The following is a 13,938-nucleotide window of genomic DNA, read 5'->3' as shown; positions in this document are numbered from 1 at the left end:
TTACAATACAAGATTCAATTATATGCCTGACTCTAAGGAGGTTTCAAGGTTAAAGGGTGAGCAACAACAAGACAGATGCTTTCCGTTAAGTAACTTGCCCTGGTAAGAAATATCACCTGGCTGCCACTACTTGGAACAGGCAGCTGTCTAAGGCTGGAGCCAACTGTTCCCTCTTGATGCATCTGGTATTTGCCTGAAGTGAAGGAAGATCCCGTAAGAGCACCCCCCAGAGGCCTATCCCAGACATCTTCTCTGCACTAGACCAAACCTAAAAATACAGCTCATAGTGTAGGCTAGTACCTCAGTGCAGAGAGATCAGATCAGTCTGAACAATGGAACACATCCCTAATATCATACAGGGTCAGTCTGTGCACCTGTTGGTTGTTGAAATATTATTTTGTATTTTACCAGTGAAAGTATCATGAATTACTTTGTTCTTCTCATAATACTAGAGGGAGAAGACAGGCTATATGGACTTGAATGTCAACTTACATAGGGTATGATTGCCTTCAGGTGAGGCGACGTCACACTGCTCCTGATGCAATGACCTCATCACTCTACCCCTCCCTGGAAACAAAAACGATGACTTCACTGCAGTACGTTGGGTTTTGTCACCGCCTCGCCACGGCGCAACAGAGGGCACAAATATCAAGAGATTGTACACAGATAGGCAGATAATGCCTCATCAATCTGTACACACGACTGACTGTCCACAGTGTGTGTGTGTGTGTGTGTGTGTGTGTGTAGAGTTGATTGCCGTGGCAAATCGGTTATGAATATTCATAAGTTTGATGTCTGAGCCAGAGCCGTTAGCTCTCTCGCTACGTGTTACTGAAGGTCCTCCAAACCATCATCATTAATCAGAAACAGAGCGAGGATGATTAGAATATCAGGGAGACCATGCGATCTTGATTAGCACCATATCACTTTGAAATATCTGGCTTGCCCTCATTATCTCAAGTAAGAGAGTGTGTGTGTGTGTGTGTGTGTGTGTGTGTGTGTGTGTGTGTGTGTGTGTGTGTGTGTGTGTGTGTGTGTGTGTGTGTGTGTGTGTGTGTGTGTGTGTGTGTGTGTGTGTGTGTGTGTGTGTGTGTGTGTGTGTGTGTGTGTGTGTGTGTGTGTGTGTGTGTGTGTGTGTGTGTGCGTTCTGCAGGCTAATTCTATAGCCTAGCCTGTCTGGTGGGCTACTGGTACATCAAAGTCACTCACACCCTGACTGGATTTTCTATGAGGGGGTTTTCAAGGAAAGCTTGTCAGTTCTGCTGCATTGGCTTTTCTTTGTGAGCTTGTGTGTGTGTGTGCATGCGCCCGTGCATATGTATTTGCGAGTGTCGCTTTAGAAGGCTGTCTGCAAGCATTGCAGGCCTCCAGGGTTCTGCCTAATCCCCATGGGAGCGTAAATAAGCTGCCCAGTGCGGCCTACTTACATAACCACTCTGCCAGGAAGCAGCGAGGGATGCAGGGGTGGGTGGGTGGGTAGGTTGGATGGATGGATGTATAGATTGGTGGGTGGGTGGGTACAGTAGATAGATGTTTAGATTGAATGGATGGATGGATGAATGAATGATGGGGTCAATGGGGTCAGCACAGCTCAAGAAATGAGGAAGGTACCATAGAAGACAAGTGTGAGGGGAGACAGAGAGGCGTCTTTGGATGTGTGCGTGTGATTATGCCTTTTACTTTCATACAGAAAACACTTTTTTTTATCTTGCAGGATATGTAATTACCTACAGGGTAAAATCCTCTGTATTCATTTGACTTAACTTGACTCTGAGAGACATGGACCCATCCATTTTGACCAACAGGATTCGTGTTCTATGTTGCACTTTTGTCTTGCAATCTCGCTTTCTCTTTTACTTCCCCCCTTTCTCAATCTCACTCTGTCTCTGGCTCACCCTCAATTTCTTGGTCGCTTTCCCTCCCTCTCTCTCAAGTGTTCATTTTCCTGGGTTTCCATTCTCTTGTATCTCTCTTGTCGGTTCTGCAAAGCCTGCAGGTGGGCACTGGGAAATGTCAGGCGTTTAATTGAATTTGTAGCACTGCTGGATCCACTTAGAGTGATCATCAGCAGCATACTGCGTCACCAACACACATGAACATCCACGCTTACACACGTACACACGTGCACATACATTCAGACATGTCGGGGAGACTGCACTTGATATCCTGGTTGTTGCTGCTGTTGCATACAAATTCAGTACAGTACCAGGGGAGGCCTGTATGAACTGCAGTGGAATTCAACACACACACACACACACACACACACACACACACACACACACACACACACACACACACACACACACACACACACACACACACACACACACACACACACACACACACACACACCTCTGAAAGTCTTTCTACGTGAGACTAACTCTTGCCTAGCATCATGTGCATCACACCCTGCCAAGCACAGCATCATGTTCCTCCTATTTCCTTATTTGTCAAGTGATGCATGCTTTCTCTCATACACGCGCACACACACACACACACACACACACACACACACACACACACACACACACACACACACACACACACACACACACACACACACACACACACACACACACACACACACACACACACACACACACACAGTTCCTCTGCCTTCCTCTTTTTGACCATTAAATGGTCAAAAAGGTGTCTGCTCTCTCACCCATCCTGTAATCTTTTTTAGATGTCTGTCTACCTCTACCATCCTGTCACCTTTTGGTATCCATTCCCTTTTAGAATGAGGCTATGAAACTGCTGATATAGGAAATCTGAAGTTTTTAAGGTTCGCTGCTGATAATCACATGGGAAGAAATGAGTTACTGTGTCAAACCTGACAAGTGAGGTCTGCACTCCTGATGCTGTGTTAATGCTCTCACACACACACACACACACACACACACACACACACACACACACACACACACACACACACACACACACACACACTTTTCCCAGCTTGTGGAAGGGACTAATCATAACAGACTTATCTTGCTATGACCTGATTGTGACTGCTTGCACAATAAGGGGAAAGGACACTACACGTCATGCACACACATGGCTTATGAATTGCCCATCGCTGCTCTCAATACAAGCTCAGCTGTAATCTGACAGCTCCCTTTCATAGCCAAACAAAATGCAACCCCTGGTTCTATCACAGAGCACAATGCTGATGGCTTACAGTTGAACCACAATGGAGGCTGTTTACAGTGTGTGTGTGTGTGTGTGTGTGTGTGTGTGTGTGTGTGTGTGTGTGTGTGTGTGTGTGTGTGTGTGTGTGTGTGTGTGTGTGTGTGTGTGTGTGTGTGTGTGTGTGTGTGTGTGTGTGTGTGTGTGTGTGTGTGTGTGTGTGTGTGTGTGTGTGTGTGTGTGTGTGTGTGTGTGTGTCATCATCCTCTAACACTCCTAACGAAAAAGGAGAACATACACACACACACAGTGTAGTCATTAAGATGTAGGTCAATGGACTATAAGCCCTTTAAGTGATCTATAATGTAATGGAATAGCATATCAGTCCAATGCATAATCTTTAAGTAAGAGAGGACCCTGGTTAGGACAGCAATGGCCCCAATTGATCATTCTGAATCACTGTCTGTACTCAGAGTAGCTCTGCATTTAATACTGGCTCTGTTACTGTGTCTACCCTTAGCCTGAGCCTGTTTCCTCTTCTCTTTAGCTCTTTAGCTCTCTCTCTCTTTTACAATATCTGTTAATAATAAGGTACGTTGTTCTCTTGGGGTGTAGAGGTAGGAGGAATGGGTTCAAAACGATACAAGTCGAGACTTTAGCCCTGTATTGTTTTCTTATGTTTATGTTTTACATCTTCGTCTATTTCAGTTCATGAAGTACGTAGTCCTGGTTAGTACTAAGTATCCAGAGGGTATGTGTTGTTAGCCCTTGTGTCCCTACAATACAGTCCTTGCATAGCATATAAGATGGCGACTTTCATCAGTCTTTCTTCTATTGAACTTTCTCTGAACTGAGTGTAAAAAGGCACAAAGGATGGATGTAGAGTGATTCATGTGTCACTCTGCACTGTTAAATCTGTGTGTGTGTTTGTGTTTGTATACGCGCGCACACAAGCGAGACAATGAGAAAAACAAAGCGACAGGGAACGCCGCTTTGAACACAACCTGTCAAAGGTGTCTACAAACCTGACATCTGACTGCACTTTAACAAATCCTCCTGTTCTCTCTTGCATTCTCCCCATGCATTCTCTACTTTATTGATTTTTTCTCTCTCTCAAGAGGCGTAAATATGTTAATGACATTCTCTTTAATGTGTCCTCCAGGCTGGAGTTTCATTATATCTTGAGATAACATTAGCTCCATTACAGTCAGGATTTTCTATTTCCAATCCATTTGGCTCATGTCTGTCTCAACATTCACTCCTCCATTTTGAGAGGGGTGATTATTTCCTCATTAGCTTGTTTTTTCTTTCAAATGGTTTCACTGTCCCATTTCCAAAAAAGACTGTCAGCTCAAGTTTTCTTTTTATTCTTATAGATGATGTCGTTTTAACTGTCACTCATGAACGCTATAGTTTCATCCATCATTGGCTGCTGTACCAGCTCAGGGGGGAACACGAATCAAGCGGCTTAACACTTACGCTGCTTTCTATTAAATCCCCTTTTGTGTCGAACCCTCCACCTGGCCGACTGGTGAGTTCAGCAACTAGCCAGTCGGCCCAGGAGTCATGTTGCTTAGGCTTTATTGGCAAGTTAAGAATACAACTATACAATAACAGTAATGTCATGGGTCATGGACAACACACACACCAAGGCTTAGCCCATGAGGCCTATGCTGTCGACAAGGACGAGTGTGTGTCGTAAAGCTTGTGACATTTACGAAATGAGACGCTGGGTGATGAATGAACTCCGGAGTTACAGGGGGGTACAAGCCCACAAATCACAGTGCACTGCACACACACACACACAAACAATGCAGATGGATGGCCACCAATGTGGGTCACCGGGTGTTTTTGATTGTGCAATAAATCCCTATTGGTTACTAGAGGAATGCAGGAACTACATTGTAATTCTTTCACCCAAGCCTCCTGTGTAACAGGTTCAGTGGTGAAATCAGCAGGTTAGGGCCCCGGGGTCAGATAACAACCGCTGCGGTCAGACGGAGGGGAGAGGTTAAAGATCAGGAGCTGTTGTGAGGTCATTAGCCGGTGATTGCGCCAAGTTAAAGGAGTTAAGGTTACAGATGTTTACCTTTTATAACATGGCAGCGTCTCATTCCGCACCTCCACAACTGCTCAGTATGCAGTATGCATCGCACATACCGACACATTTCACAGCCCTCACACACTGCTTTGAAAACAAATCATATCACCATCCCAATACGAAGTCTGCAGTTTGCATTGGTTTTGGGTTGCTGTTATTTCTTTTAACACTTAAACCCTGTACTTTGTTGACCGGAGTCCCCCAGGGCTCTATACTAGGCCCCCTCCTGTTTTCACCGGGGGGGGGGGGGCTTATCTACACTACAGTGCGGCAGCGGATTGTGAGCTTGTAGATCAACTTTCCCTTTACAGAATAGGGACACTAGGGTTCAAGTGGCTAAATGCCTGAATTGTTTCCACCCAGCTTTAGCACATTCATTGAATTAAAATGTCACCAGACTGGGGCGCCAATGGCCTAGTGGTTAAGGCGCATTACCACGTATAGGCTCTAATGCAGCCTGACAGAGAGTCGCAGGTTTGATTTCCGAGTCACTCCCTGTCTCTCTCCCTCTACACTGTACTATCCGAATAAAGGCAGAAAAGAAATGTCACCAGACGTATCAGTAGTTGGAGATCTCTGATCGGTTACTACAGGAGACTAGAGCAATCCAGCACCTCTCAGCTGTCCACTCTTCTCTTCCAGGTCATAGCACTAAAGTTTCAGCATCTGCCTCTTTCTCTAAACAATGATACATGTGCACAATATATAACTCTTTGTCTCTCGATCTCGTTTTGTGTACTGTATTTCCATCCAACATTTTCTATTTCTGCTTCCATTTACGGTAGTTGTTTCTTTGTATTTCTCCTGATAGACTAACTTTTTTTCTCTCTCTTCTTCTCTATCCCTTTCTTTATCTCTCTCTCCCTCTCCCTCCTTTGTTTTGCCCTCTTTTCCCCTCTCGTCCTGTTATTTTCACAAGGGCAAAGTGTAGAAATCATCCCAACAGTCTGTGTGCAGCTGACTTCTATTCAGGAGTCTAATCGCTGATGCTGTGTGCAGCTGAGCCCCCATTCAGAGCCAGAATGGCTCCTTCATGTACACTTGAAGTTTTATTTTTTCCTCGTCTTTTTGTCCTCAAAGTTTCCTAGTTCCGCCACTTGAGCTCTCCGTGCCTCAAAGCCCCCCACCCTCGCCCCACACTCCTGCTCCTTCCTTCCTTCCTGCCCGCTCGACAGAGAGATTTCAAAAGTGAATCTTTACTTTATGGTATTGTGAGACTTATGCATTGGAAAGATTGCGTTGTAATTTTAGTTTTTATTTATTTCCCTTTTTCACTCATCTAGGCTGACAATTGGCTCCAGCATTCAGCTCTTTGCTTGTCACACACAGCTAGGTAAACACACACATGCACACAGCTCTGTAAACACACACATGCACACAGCTAGAACTAGAGAGAGGATTGGTGGCAAGTTGAAGCAAGCTGCAGTCGTGTGTCTGGCTGGTTGTCTGGTTGATTAGCTACACAGTAGAAATCCTGAGTGTTAGTTTAACTATTGAGTGTGTAAAATGGACCCGCAAGGGTCCTTTTTTTGCCTTGTATGTCCCTGTCAGCCGGTTCAGCTCACCAGCTTTCTTATCTCTGTCTGACTGCTGTCCAGGTGTGTGCCGTTATCCCAGAGACCTCAGCTCACCTCTTCCGCCGTTCTGTTAAGATGCTCTGCTTACAGCCAAACATCTCTCTAATCTCTAACTTGTAGGGACCGGTTTCTCTCACTTTCTCTCTCTGACACAACTCCCTGCCTTCTCTCCAAGTCTCCATCATTCCTCTCTTCTCTTCTCCCCTCCCCCAGGGGCCTGTTGTATGTTGTTGTGTAGTGCCAGACCAAGAGAAAGACCTGACATTTACAGTGCCACAAGAGAAAGCTAGGGAGTGAGATAAAGTGAGTGGGCTGTGTAACATAGCGCCAGATAAGGGGGAGAGAGGGGGAAATTCAGAGAGGGACACAGCTGTATTACTAATGAGAGCTCTGTACCTGCTGGACCCAAGTTGTTTTCAGGTTGCATCTTTTTAGATGGCAAAATGAAATATCACAATATTTCTGACTAAATACCTCAATATCTATTTTGTGATGATATTGTAGATTGGTTATTTTCACTATTTTCTTTTAATCACTAAGTGATTAAAACCAGGAAAAAACAACCCTTATGCCAGATCACTATATATCGATATCCAGAACAGATGATATCTAGTCTCATATTATGATCAATATAATATTGATATATTGCCCGGCCCTAGCGGTTTGTTCTGTCACTCCACTATTGGGGAGAGTTTCTACTTTTTCCAGTCCATGTAGTTTTATATTAAATCTAATTTGACAAAATATTAGACCACTTCTTACAGAATCAGAATCAGAATCAGAATCAGTTTTATTGTCACATCACAGGTTTACAAGGTAAAAAAGTGGGTGAAATTCTTTTTTGTACATCGTTCCCATCGCAACGTTAGTTTCCATAGAAAGAAGAGGGGGGGGGGAGAAGAAGAGGGTGGGGGGCAGGTGGGAAGGAGATCAAAACAAGAGAGCAACAGAAGGCCAGACAAGTTATCTACATATTTACAAATTACCTGAGATAATAAAAAAAAACTAAAAAAAACTAAACTAAGGTGCCTGAGCATAGCAGCAATGTATTGTATACTGTGCATGTTATACTTATACTGTGCATGATAGACAATGGACGTTAAGGTGCTTAGAGGAAAAGGAGCACAATAAAAAAAGACCAAAAAAAAGTCAGTGCGTTATACAAGGGATTAAGGTGCAAAAGGTCAGTGCGTGTCCACCTAGAGTGGACTGACCCTAGTATAATCCGCAAGTAGCTCCATGAGGGAGTGCAACAAAAAGTCATTTGTACCTGGTGTAGTCCACAGGTGTGTCCGAGGGGGGGCTAAAGTCCAAGTCATTGTCCCTGGTATAATCCACAGGTGTGTTCAGGAAGAGCCAGAAAAGTCTGCGCCGCCTGCTGTCAGGCAGCTGAACTCATCCAGGCTTATGCCCCATTCAGCATTCTGACAGCAGCTGGATTGAAACTACACCAAAACCTGGTGGTGGAACTCTTGATACTGCGGTAGAGCCCCTTGCCCGGTCGCGGTCGTTGTAGGGGGTTGAACAGTCTGTGACTTGGGTGGTGCTTGTCTTGGTTCTTTATGAGGGAATGGGGGATTCAGTCAGTGTAGTTGATAGAATGACAGTCTACTGATAATTAGGCTTGGTTGAATGCTTGATTCTGATTGGTCAATCACTGAATTCAATTAAAAACAAAAAAATAATGGCTGCTGCAGAGTCAACACACCTGAATCAAATTAATACAATACATAATACATAATAAGTGGGATAATTAATGGTGAGCAGGTCATTGAGAAATAAAGACCCCTCCGCTTCGCATCAGGGTCTAATCACCCTTTCGGGGTTTATTTCTCAACAATGTGCTCACTATTCATTATCCCTTGCATAACATTTAACACATACAAGTATGTAGTCAACTGAAATCATCTGCGTTCTACTCCCTCCGTATCATGGTTGACCCTTGACCTTGCTTCCGTGGATGTATGATTGTTATCCAGCCAGGCTGATGTGGAATTTATAGCCTCTCCGTGTGTGTGTGTGTGTGTGTGTGTGCGTGTGTGCGTGTGTGTATGCGTGTGTGTAATTACCACTCAAATCAGTCTGTAAACAAAATGCCTCTCATGTGCTGGCCAACCAGGAAACCAAGGAATGTTTGTTACAGAGTCAATTGCAGGCTGTTAATTTAACTGTTTGCACACTCTCCGAGTTATGAATGGTTAAATTAACACTGAGGATTTTACTTTGTAAGTTGTTGACCCATGCACCTGCCAGTTATACACCACTGTGTGTGTGTGTGTGTGTGTGTGTGTGTGTGTGTGTGTGTGTGTGTGTGTGTGTGTGTGTGTGTGTGTGTGTGTGTGTGTGTGTGTGTGTGTGTGTGTGTGTGTGTGTGTGTGTGTGTGTGTGTGTGTGTGTGTGTGTGTGTGTGTGTGTGTGTGTGTGGGGGTGTGTGTGTGTGTGTGTGTCGGTCGAGCGTTTACGTGCACACGGTACTGAATCAATGAGATACAGGGCTGGCCGAAGTGACAATACCATATCTTACTTTCACAATATAAATTCGAGTCTGAAGTCTGATTATGTTTATGTGTGGCATCTCTGGGCATACAGCCATTGCGCCTCACCCTTCTGACGCTAAGCAGCTTTAGCCTGATCACCATCTGCTCAATTGGTCTGTGTTTAGGCACAGAAAAAGCAACACCTCACACTTTCCAGTGCCAGTTTAGCCCCACACCGGACCTTTTCGCCTCACATGGCCCAGCACCCAAAATATCTGCGGTTTTATTATGAAACCCTTTGGGTCTAGAGATAAGAGTTTGTAACAATAATTATTACCAGGCTGTTGAGCATGAAAGGTACAAAAGGGAGACCACACAAGGTTTCAAAGTGCAAAAGGTGCTGTTTTAGTGAGTTCCTTATTTACAATATTTACACCACTATATGCACAGGGCATAAACAAAAACAAGCCACTACCAGGGGACACAAATCTTGCCAAAACAACAAAAGAGGCTGCTAGGGAAAACAAAGACAGACTAACCATTAGGTTAAACCAGTAACTAGTAGTGAAACAAAAGCCTGCCTACCTAACTACTCTAGCCGAACCAATGTTCAAAAATACATAAGCGGCAACCACCCTTTACCTAGTGTGCTTAACATAGGTTCTGCCTACATAATGCCTTCTGTATGTATAGGCCTCTGTCTTACCTGTGCCAGTGCAAATAACAACACATTTAGTGCAAATCACAGCAAATCCAGTTCAAAATATATACAAACTAGAAAAAGTGCTCCTCGGAGCACAGGTCTCCGCCAGGTCAGGTACGTTATTGTGGCCTCCTGGTGGCGCTATAATAGGCCAATGTGAAAAGGGTGCCATTTATTCTTAGGTCTTTCACGGCAATCAGACACTGCATTCATGATTTGAGGCATTTTGTTCCAAAAATGTGTTTTGCTAAATTAGACCTGCTGGTGGCGCTATAACAGGCCAATGTGAAAAGGGTGGCATTTCTTCCTCGGCCTAGTGGGAATGTGCGTGTGAAAATTCACGGAAATCGCAAGCTGCGTGCATAGTTTGAGGCTTTTTGTTCAAAACGGACCAATCCTGCAAACTTTGGAAGCCAACCATAGGCAATGAGGATGGAATATGGGAAATCAGATTTGTGTTGATCACATGACTATAGAGATACTGTGTACCGATTTGCATGACGTTTGGATAAAATCTGTAGGAGTAATGTAAAAAAAAAGGGGTTTTGCACAAATCGGCCTCCTGGTGGCGCTATAACAGGCCCATGTGAAAAAATTGGGGCAGAGGTTCTGAATTGGCATCCAGGGAGTGTGTGTGCACAGTTTCGGTGCGACCGGGCCAACGGTGCCAGAGATTAGCTGCTAACACACAGACAGGAAGGACGGACGGACGGACGGACGGACGGACGGACGGACAGGGGCGAAAACATACTCTCTCGCCATGCCTTTCGGCCTGGCGGAGACAATAAAAACAAAAATCACAGCAAACTATATACATGTTCTGAAGTCCTCAGGACAGTCCTCACTTCAGTTACCAAAACATCATGACCACGGCCAATCAGTAGCAAGCAGCGTTACATATCACCGGTTTGGCCCCGTTTGGCCTAGCTCAGACCTACCCTGGAGTGATGCCAAAATTGGCACTTGCCTTGGAAATCCAGCATTGGGCAGGCTGCACTCTTGGTGGGTAAACCATGAGCTGCCAGCATTGTGTTATGTGGTAGCACTATGGTTTGTGTTTTGTTTAGCTACTGAATGGGCACTGTCAGATTACAACTCGGCTTGTATTGGGCACATGGGATGGCTAAATCACATGGCACTGTAGGCTGTTTCTGTCTGCTTAAAAGCTGCTCTGCTGGTGAATCTAAGTAACTGCTCTCTCTGAGGTCACTAGAAGTTCAGCAAGGAGAAAGATGACAAGAGTGGGAAGGCAACAGATAAATACACTTCTGTTTTGTCTGTTCTACGCATCCACATTTCACACATGCTCAGTGAAACTCTCACTGCCGTCTTTGAATATTTTTTAATAGGACTGTCTGTGACCTTGATCATCTTTACAGTATAGATAGATAGAGCACTGCGCACATGAGGCCTGGAGATTGGACCTAGCTGACAGGCAGCAGATGAACGTTTTGTGGGTTTTTAATTGCTTCTTTTAGTGTTAACTACCCGCTCAGTGATTATCGCATGGCCTGATGGGCCACATCATTAATTTTATTTTAGAACACTGGTAGACATCCTTAAGGTCCACAATAGCTGTCTAACGGCTTAGAAGGAATGTGTGCGTGACTATGCCAGCATGTTTGTTGGCTTCTTTCTTGCACCAGATCATTTACATTTCTGGGATCCGTAAATGCTTTTAATTTGTGTCTAAAAAATACAGTTTTTTTTTGGAGTTCGAGGCAGTTTTACATATTACACGTGAAAGGAGGCATTAACATGCTCCGGTTTGGTTGGCCGGTCATTGTATTCCGATTCACCCCTTTTCACAAGCATGTTTCTGTGTTTACATGCAGCGTGGAATGTTATGGATAATTCAATCACTGTTGCTACACACGGTTTCAGCAACTTTCAGAGCATAGTGAAATAAGTGAAACAATGTACAACTCTGATCTGCCCAGCAGAAAAGAGACAAAATGATGATTCATTCCTTCAGAGCGGCAGACTAGTGTTTTTTCCTCCGTGTGGAAAGCCTGGTGACGCGAGGTTATGATTCATAGCTATTATTGTGTTTATATTCAGGGGACGGTGCGATCGTCTGTTTGTGTATTTATACAGCATGTTTATGTTCTATCAGCTGCATGTTGCAATGTGTTACTGTTAAACAGGTCGAGTTATTGTTATGCATGTCATGTCGCTAGCTTTTGGGCTAAAAGCCACAAGGCTTCGTCAGTGACGTCATAGCCCCAAGTTAGGGCTATATGACGCATGGTTGGGGCCCCCAACCATGCTAAAGCGTGTTGTATGCGGTGCACGTTATGTCTGGCCAATACTTCCATATGACGGTGATGTCACACACAGCATGACAGCTGACAGTGACAGTGTGAATGTGACAGTTAAGCTAGTGGGGGAGTGGTTAGAGGAGTGGTTAGGGGTTGAATTAATTGCTTATTGTTCACGCCCATTACCAGGCCCAGAGGGGTGCTATAAGTGTTAATTAAAGTCTAATTTATACTTAGTTGCGCGCGGTGTCATGCACCGAAAATAGCAGACTTACAAACTCGCTTGTAGATCGACTATTTTTGACGTGCGACACTGACACAGTATAACTGAGGCTTTAGGAGGAATTTTTCTCTGCTTTGACAATTCTGGCTTAACAAGTTTCAACACTGTAATCGGTCACCTCGCTCTAACATACCTCAATACTGAACTTACCGTACTCTCAGTATTTTTCTTCTCTCTTTTAGGCTAGATACACCGTCAGTTTTCTACAGTCTCTCTATGTCAAGCCCATAAAGACCTAGCCAGGAGTTTTATCAAGTCTGTCTGGTGATTGTCCTGTACTGTAACCCTGGCCTGTTGTTGGCCTGTTGTTTCCAACCAGCGGTGCGATGAGAGTTTACACCTCTATTTGTCCATCCACTGAATAATAATACACTTCCTCCACAGGAGGGATGATTCAATCTGTGAGCTGTCTGACCTCAGCCAAGAAAGAGAACTAAACCGCAGCGCTCGCTTGTTGTGTGTACATGCTTTAATACTGTATGCCGCTAAAATGCTTGATGTGTACCCACTACACGTCTCACACGCACATGCTCACGCTCACACTCACACTCACACACTCACTCAGAGCATTCTTCCCACAAGAGCCTCAGGGTCAATCACCCCCGAATGCATATGCTCTGTTTTCGTTCATGCATGCCTCTTGGGGTAGAGTGTGTCTACTTAATCGGCCTTGATGTCCGTATAACGCTATCTTTCCATCCTTAAGCTTTGCTGTTGTGATCCGGTTATGGGACTGAGTTTGAAGAGCAACTCTGTGTTTTCTAGAGTGGTTTAGAGTAGTACACAGGAAAATTCTGAGTGTTAGTTTAACTCAGAGACTTGTGTACAGTCTCAAGAGATAATAGCGTACTAGTAACTGGACTAAACGGCTCTCTCTAAAATCGAGGGTTCCCTGTGTGCCGAGTCTGTCAACCAACAGATCCCTAACTTCATCACTAAGGTTTTCTTATGACCATCTGACGTACATTAAGAGAAAATCGGTTCGGTTGTCTGGTACAGAGATTTAAATGATGAATGTAATTGATGTTAACGTGTGTGTGTGTGTCTGTCTGTCTCCTGCAGAGGACCATTCAGTGTGGTGAGAAGATGTATGAACAGAGAGACGGGACAGCAGTTTGCTGTAAAGATTGTCGATGTGGCCCAGTTCACCTCCAGTCCTGGACTCAGCACAGAAGGTACGAGTGCACACACACACACACACACACACACACACACACACACACACACACACACACACACACACACACACACACACACACACACACACACACTACACACGCTGTTGGAATACTCGTTTCTATTATCTCATAAATACCCAAAGCTTTCACAGGATGATGACAATGATCAGTTGATTGTTGACTTCCGCCTGTCAAACTCAAACATGTCACACGGCGAGGTGTGAGGTGA

At 44.5% G+C, this 13,938-nt stretch overlaps 1 protein-coding gene across 7 annotated transcripts in view; it reads left to right on the top strand.

Annotated features, from left to right (window-relative positions):
• Positions 1-13,938, top strand: part of caska (calcium/calmodulin-dependent serine protein kinase a) — a 143,985-nt gene that overhangs the window by 39,124 nt on the left and 90,923 nt on the right. For all 7 annotated transcript variants that reach the window (XM_080456615.1, XM_080456613.1, XM_080456611.1 and 4 more), the window contains exon 2: positions 13,594-13,706. In XM_080456615.1, the coding sequence (XP_080312741.1) occupies positions 13,594-13,706 (113 nt within the window). The remainder of the gene's footprint in view (positions 1-13,593; positions 13,707-13,938) is intronic.

The sequence above is a fragment of the Gymnoscopelus braueri genome (assembly GCF_963280865.1).
Source record: "Gymnoscopelus braueri genome assembly, chromosome: 18".
Lineage (NCBI taxonomy): Eukaryota > Metazoa > Chordata > Actinopteri > Myctophiformes > Myctophidae > Gymnoscopelus > Gymnoscopelus braueri.
Note: the sequence above shows the minus strand (reverse complement) of the source record. Positions and strands in the feature narration are given on the sequence as shown.